Source organism: Erpetoichthys calabaricus, chromosome 12 (assembly GCF_900747795.2).
Source record: "Erpetoichthys calabaricus chromosome 12, fErpCal1.3, whole genome shotgun sequence".
Classification (NCBI taxonomy): Eukaryota; Metazoa; Chordata; class Cladistia; order Polypteriformes; family Polypteridae; genus Erpetoichthys; species Erpetoichthys calabaricus.
The window spans coordinates 55,037,194-55,045,030 of NC_041405.2; the positions used below are offsets into that span (position 1 = coordinate 55,037,194).

Sequence of the window (7,837 nt, forward strand, 5' to 3'; positions counted from 1 at the left end):
TCAAACGTTTAACCACGCCCACAATCCATAAACGTCACGTTTTGTCCTGAACCAGTGTGATGGCCTGATGAGTGTCACAGACCAGCGCTGCAGTTCCAGTCAAGAGCACGGGAGTGGGAAAGAGAAGTGGGTCAGTTCGAAGGTAGAGTAGTGTATCCCTGCGACTTGAATACTTTTAATATTAAGGTATCAGCCCAGCAGTCGTTGTCACTCTCTGCTATCCACTGTCCTATTCTTCAGCACCACGGAGACCAAGGCAAAGCGCTCACGGCTGCTTGCAGTTCTAATTAAATTTTTTAATCTAAAAGTCCTTGCCTTGCTTCTCAGATCTTCTTGAAGACTTTCATTGTTTGCAGTGCTTCCCATTCCTGTCGGACGGCCTGCTGCCTCTCAAACATAAAGGCCCGCCTAGGCTGAACGGCGCTCGCACACCGCTGCCTTCCCGCCTAGGCAAACATTTAATACACCATTAACATCTTATTTTAAGGGACCCATAACAGTTTTGATTTTCCCACTTTCGTGGTTCAAGGGAGTTAATATGGGGTCCCAAATCCATTGGCAGATTTTGACATTTAGTCGTGGGTTTCAGATGAAACCATAAGTGCATGTTTTAATGTCTCGAATCGCATCCCATTCCAAAAACAAAAACTGTTTTAAATATACAATACAATACAATACAGTTTATTTTTGTATAGCCCAAAATCACACAGGAAGTGCCGCAATGGGCTTTAACAGGCCCTGCCTCTTGACAGCCCCCCAGCCTTGACTCTCTAAGAAGACAAGGAAAAACTCCCAAAAAACCTAGTAGGGAAAACATATATAAACATATACAATATAAAGCTATACAGTATGAAGAATTACATGCATGAACACGATTAAAATTTCAAAGTGACAAAAAGAGCCCAAGTACCACTAACGATATTTAAATGACAGAAAATGTTGCTTATGTTTGTTTGTCTACTTACTGTAATTGTGGCAAAATAAACACTTTCTTTTTATAAAGAGGAAAAATTTGGCATAGTGTAACACTCCGATGTGTTCAAGGACTTAACTTATTTGAAAGTTAAACTTTTTAATTATTTGTTTCATCTAAGAGACATATATCACATATGTATGTGTGTATATATAGTCACAGTGGTGTGACTTGTGATTCACATACTGTATGTTCAGACCACCATAACACAGCACAAGCACCCCATACGCCGTACTAACGTTTCAGTCACGCCTGCTGACTACTGATGATCACATTTAGGAGCGGATGTGTAAAAGAGAAAAATACCGTAGTCAGAACATACATGTTGAAGCGACGTCCCTCGAGCTACGTGTAAAACAGTAAATTAACCTGTAATGGGAAATGTACAGAATGTTTCTCTTTCTGTTTTAAGGACAGACGACGAGTGAGAAAGATGGAAGTTTGGGCATAGGCCAAGTTTAAGGGGTGGCTGAGAAGAGGCCTGCCATGCAGTCCCCCTACACACACAGATACAGATGCAGATGCACTATGTTCCTAAAATATGTCTGGAAAAGGTCCAGGACCGAGGGCAGTTGGGGCCTATTTCAGCAAGCAACAGGCGCTGGCATAGCCCCTGGATGGGACATCGTGGCCATCATGGGGTGAACACACACGAGCCAGTTTAGACTCTCCAGTTCACATAACCTGCATGTCCATGGACTGTGGATGGAAACTGGAGCCAATTTACACACACCCACTTGCAAATTGTGTAACACCGATCACCGTGCTGCGTATTCGCCGATTGCAATTATTAAAGTTATTTACATTAGTTGTGCCCTTAAAAAGGAGGAGTTTGGGGAGGCCATGGAGAACGACTTTCGGACGGCTTTTATGAGATTCTGGTCCACCATCCGGAGTCTCAGGAGGGGGAAGCAGTGCAGTGTCAACACTGTATATGGTGGGGATGGTGTGCTGCTGACCTCGACTCGGGACGTTGTGGGTCGGTGGGGGGAGTACTTCGAAGACCTCCTCAATCCCACTAACATGCCTTCCAATGTGGAAGCAGAGCCTGGGGACTCGGAGGTGGGCTCCCCCATCTCTGAGACTGAGGTCACCGAGGTGGTCAAAAAACTCCTTGGTGGCAGGGCCCCAGGAGTGGATGAGATACACCCGGAGTTCCTCAAGGCTCTGGATGTTGTAGGACTGTCTTGGTTGACACGCCTCTGCAACATTGCATGGACATCAGGGACAGTGCCTTTGGATTGGCAGACCGGGGTGGTGGTCCCCCTCTTTAAGAAAGGGGACTGGAGGGTGTGTTCCAACTACAGAGGGATCACACTCCTCAGCCTCCCTGGAAAAGTCTATTCGGGGGTCCTGGAGAGGAGGGTCCGTCGGATAGTCGAACCTCGGATTCAGGAGGAACAGTGTGGTTTTCATCCTGGTCGCGGAACAGTGGACCAGCTCTACACCCTTAGCAGGGTCCTGGAGGGTGCATGGGAGTTTGCCCAACCAGTCTACATGTGTTTTGTGGACTTGGAAAAGGCATTTGACCTTGTCGCTCGGGGAATCCTGTGGGGGGTACTCTGAGAGTATAGGGTACCGGACCCCCTGATAAGGGCTGTTCGGTCCCTGTACGATCGGTGCCAGAGCTTGGTCCGCATTGCCGGCAGTAAGTCGAACCCGTTTCCAGTGAGAATTGGACTCCGCCAGGGCTGCCCTCTGTCACCGATTCTGTTCATAAGTTTTATGGACAGAATTTCTAGGCGCAGCCAGGGCGTTGAGGGAGTCTGGTTTGGTGGGCTCAGGATTGGATCACTGCTTTTTGCAGATGATGTCCTGTTTGCTTCATCAGGCCATGATCTTCAGCTCTCTCTGGATCGGTTCGCAGCCCAGTGTGAAGCGGCTGGGATGGGAATCAGCACCTCCAAATCTGAGACTATGGTCCTCAGCCGGAAAAGGGTGGAGTGCCCTCTCAGGGTTGGTAGCGAGATCCTGCCCCAAGTGGAGGAATTCAAGTATCTTGGGGTCTTATTCACAAGTGAGGTAAGAATGGAGCGTGAGATCGACAGGCGGATCGGTGCGGCATCCACAGTATTGCGGGCTCTGCATCGGTCTGTCGTGGTGAAAAAGGAGCTGAGCCGCAAGGCGTAGCTCTCAATTTACCAGTCGATCTAAGTTCCTACCCTTACCTATGGTCATGAGCTATGGGTAGTGACCGAAAGAACGAGATCGCGAATACAAGCGGCTGAAATGAGTTTCCTCCGCAGGGTGTCTGGGCTTTCCCTTAAAGATAGGGTGAGAAGCTCAGTCATCCGGGAGGGGCTCAGAGTAGAGCCGCTGCTCCTCCGCATCGAGAGGAGTCAGATGAGGTGGCTCTGGCATGTGATCAGGATGCCTCCTGGACGCCTCCCTGGTGAGGTGTTCCGGGCACGTCCAACCGGGAGGAGGCCCCGGGGAAGACCCAGGACACGTTGGAGGGACTATGTCTCATGGCCTGGGAACGCCTCGGGATTCTCCCGGAAGAGCTAGAAGAAGTGGCCAGGGAGATGGAAGTCTGAGTATCTCTACTCAAGCTGCTGCCCCCGCGACCCGACCTCGGATAAGCGGAAGAGGATGGATGGATGGATATATATATATATATATATATATATATATATATACAGTATATATAGCTACTGTATAGGAATCTAGCCTATGGTCCTCAGAGAGTAAAAATGACAAATTTCTATTACAATCGCGAATATTTAGACTTTAAACATTTAAACTGAAGCTCACATTTTAATATTTCAAATATCTGACGCAACCGTGCTTGTTTATTATGTATTTCTGTCTCATGAATTAAGTCGTTACATTTCGTATGAACACCTCAGTTAGGGCGGCATAGCGTATCTGAGCAGGTTTATACAGCGAGTGGTCTGGGTTCAGTTTAAAGGACACCCCAAAATCCTAAGCAAATTGTGGAGAACGTACACAGGTGTTAATCGGGAGTCCGGCTGCAGTTGTACAGATATTTTAAAAAAACCCAAATGATTAGACAATGGGTAGTAAAATAATATAGTTGCAGGATTTCTAATTTGATAATCTGAGCATTTTATTACATTGAAAATGACACCCAATAAAACACATTCTTGGAGAAAGGTTTTTAATACTGGTTTGAGCAGAACATTGTTTAATCAGAAATGTAATAATCTGTTGATTTCAAGCATTTTGTGTTATTTTAACCAAGTGTCCTAACTTGGCAATGTGACAGATGCATGTTATAAAAGAAATATCTTAATGCAATACATCTTAGTATTAAAACATGACACCCTATCAAGAATGGCCATTTATGTTCGCAGATTTCTAGTTTCTTTTGGCCGAAGGCTTTAAGACATTAAGACTATAGGTTTGCATATGTTGCTGGCAGGTTACTTTTACTGCTCTCCTCCGGCCATCAGATTTATGGATAATGTAGGAAAAGTGCACACCACGCATCCATCATCGACACCAGCTCTGCAATTCAGGGCCGTTTTCAGTAGCGTCGGGCTCAAGGAGGGAACCAACCCTGGACGGGGTGCCAGGACACTCGAGCGCACATTCGCTCACACAGGGCCAATTTCGAGTCCGCAGCTCCCCTGACACGGGATCGAAGCCTAAAAGCCACGCACAAAAGAGGAAACGGATTCGAACTGATTTTTGACTTACAGAATTGTAAAGCAAATATTCCGAATCCGACTTTATTGATGGAAAAATGTGTTCGTTTTTTATTAATGGAAAAATGTCCCTTTATCTGTTTTCTGAATCTGCTTATGAGCAACAAGTTGGCAATCTATGCTTATTCGTTACTGAAATGGACGCAACGAGGTCCGAGTTCATCATTGGGAGAAATGATTGATCAATAGTGGAATTACGGTGACCTGTCCATCCGACAACACGTCTTGAACGGAACCTGGGGTCATTTTGTTATGATAATAGAATTGCTACTGCAACTGATTCCTTTACCTCGAAGTTTTAAGGAAAGTGGATTACAATAGCGATTCAAATTAACTGACGGAAATGCTAACGTGGAAATGTAACGACACGGAGAGCGCCGCTCACAATCTTTCCTGAGCACAGCCATCGATCCGCGATCATCAGGATCTCTATCCCGCTGAAGAGCAAATACCTTTTGCACCTTTTCTGTTTTGTAGCATTTTCATTATAGTATTGAGCAGGAACAAAGCCTAGACGGGAAACCAGTGCATCCCACCTACGCATACACCGATTAAGGGGGTCAGTTTAATGAATCTAATAAACTTATCTGTGACTTAAAGGTGTAATGCGGACCACAGTGCTACTGGACACCCTGCCTTCAGCCAAAAGTCAAAGATTGACCATCATCTGACCCAAAAAAGTGGACTAAAAATGTCTAGAAAATATTTTATTGGGGAGAAAAAGGATTATTTGTTTGACAAGCCTGGCGGTGATGTCTGCAGCGGAGTGATGGTGACATGCCCAGAGTTAAAAGTCTCCCCTCTTATGTGCTGTGCACTCTCCTCGGGTTCACTCCTGTCCTAACACCAAGCCCGAAGTTTGGGCGTGTATTCCGTTTTCCAGGGCTATTCCCAATCGACCGAGTGGACTCTACTTGCAGGAGCACTTGCAGGCGGTCACCACAGGGTACGGCACTTGACGCCATGTGCACTGCTGCTCAGCCGCTACTCCGTCGGAGCCGAACCAACAGTGCCACGCCAGGATCTTGATCTGCGTCACCTGTGCCCGCTTGCACGCCATCCCGGCCGGGAAAGAACAACTGTGCCCCGAGCCGTCATCCTCGCAGTCCGTGTGACGAATCCAGCGCGGCCAGAAAACCGGACCCAGGTCCACCCAGCGGGAGGTGAGTCGGCAGGTGGCCATGTGAACGAGCCAGGCGCGGAAGCGCTCCGAGTCGGCGGCACTGAGCCAGTCCATCCGCAGATGCTGCACTTCGCTTTCTAGCTTGCGCTGGTAGCGGGCCGCACTTTCGGCCAGCTCTGGATTTGTTGTGATATGTCCTGCGGTCCCGTTCTCGGCGGCGTCCACCTGCGAAGGCTTTTCTACGGACATCCAGAAGGGATCGAAGGAGGCACCGAGGACACGCAGCAAGCGCACCGGCTTCATGTGTTTGGGTTTGGGTGCGTAGTGGTAGTCCTCCTGCGCTAGAGATAAGGTGTAGGGGCGGATGCCCAGGCCAGAAGATGACGGCTTCGAACGAAGGAAAAGTAGGGGGTCCTGAGCCAGATCCAATCCAGATTTAGCCGGTTTTCCCAAAGTCTTGGTGGAGACCTGGATGGTCCAGAGGAGGACGCAGTAGAGGAGACACAGGCTGCCCGCCAGCGGGGTGCGCATTGCTCTGACTTGCTGAGATTTTGAAATCCGTTTTAGAAAACAAAAACGAAGAGCACGTCTCTCATTCAACAATCCCAACTCTCCGGTCCGATTTGTCTTTTTATTCGGGTCATCAAACATTCGCAGGGAGTTCCTATCGTGTCTGTGACTGTTCAGTTAGTTAAGGCACTTACTTCATGTTGCCTTGCTGTTTTAGTCTGAAGAATATGACGACTGTCTTTGCAGTGAGGGGTTTGGATTTTTAAATCTCCAGAAGGACCCTTATAGAAAACGCACGCCGTGGATGTTTTTTTTATTATCAGCGAATCCTTGAGTTATCGACAACATTCCCTATAGAGACAAGTTCACGTAGGCAGCCCAGTCTAGCCAAGGCTTCTTGGAAACGACTTGTCGCTGTTTTGGTACACCCTCTAGTACACAAGCCCCCCCCAACACTGAGAAGGGCACAGCTAAAGAGCGGCACTTAAAGACCCACACTGCGACTCGAGTGAGATGAAGGCTCAATGAAATGCTGTCTGATTTTTACTAATCAAATCCATTTTTTGATGTCTTGCACACATTATACAAACAGTACAGTATGTAATAAAATGCTTAGTTGCTCAACTCCAATGACTGCCTTTAAGAAAAATATTAAAGGACAATCACAGTAATAAATAACTTTATAAACATTAAAAGAATTATATGAAATAGTAAATAGTTAACAAATAACTTGATTTCCTATTGTAAATGCTCTTACATTATTTATTTCTAGATACTATCCTTATTCAGCATGCAGGTGGACTCTGGGGAAAAATGCCACTTCTCAGTCTCCCTGAACTGGACTTTAGGCAGAGGTAGCATTTATCTAACTATCACAATACAGAAAAGAGGCCATTGTTGGCTGGTGTCACAGATAGTTTCCCTCACCTCTGTGTAGATGTCCTGGAAGTCTGCAGAGCCCCGTGGTCCTGTTGTGTGCCATTTCCAAACCAGGCGTTAATACTTCATGTTAGGGTACTTTTTGTGGGTGTGTAGAAGTTTTTTTAGTATCTAGAGGGGAGCCTGAGGTGCTAAAGATGTTGTCATGCCTTCTTCACCAAGGTGTTGATGTGCTTGGACCTGGTCAGGTCTTCTGTGATGTGGACATTGAGGTATCTGAAACCGTCCATCCTCTCCAAATCAGTGCTGCTAATACTGAGAGGGTGGAAGAGCCTCAGTTGTTTTCTCCTAAAGTCCACACTCTGGCTCTTTTGTCTCACTAACATTCAGGAGTAGACTGTTGTCCCGATACCAGTGTGACAGACTGTCCACTTCATCCTTGTATCCCTGCATGTTGTTATTAGATATTAGGCCTGTGTCATCAGCAAACTGAACAATAATTTAAAGTCATGTGCAGCCATGCAGTCATACTGTATGTAGAGGGAGTGTAGCAGAGGGCGCAAAACACAACCCTGTGGTGAGAATGAGGGATGATGAAGTGTAGCCTCCCACTGAAACCACCTGGGATCAGCTTGTCAAGAAGATAAACAGAGCTGCACAAAGAGGTGCTCAGATAGAGGT

At 46.8% G+C, this 7,837-nt stretch overlaps 1 protein-coding gene across 1 annotated transcript; it reads right to left on the minus strand.

Annotated features, from left to right (window-relative positions):
• Positions 1-5,496: 5,496 nt before the first annotated feature.
• On the minus strand, positions 5,497-6,720 carry LOC114663276 (noggin-2-like). The gene has a single exon (XM_028817009.2). The coding sequence runs from the start codon at positions 6,416-6,418 to the stop codon at positions 5,555-5,557; it is 864 nt and encodes a 287-aa protein (XP_028672842.1). The 5' UTR covers positions 6,419-6,720; the 3' UTR covers positions 5,497-5,554.
• Positions 6,721-7,837: the final 1,117 nt, after the last annotated feature.

What these genes read in the sequence shown, in the direction of transcription:
- LOC114663276 (XM_028817009.2), bottom strand. Translation starts at nt 6,418, where the DNA reads ATGTTTGATGACCCGAATAAAAAGACAAATCGGACCGGAGAGTTGGGA.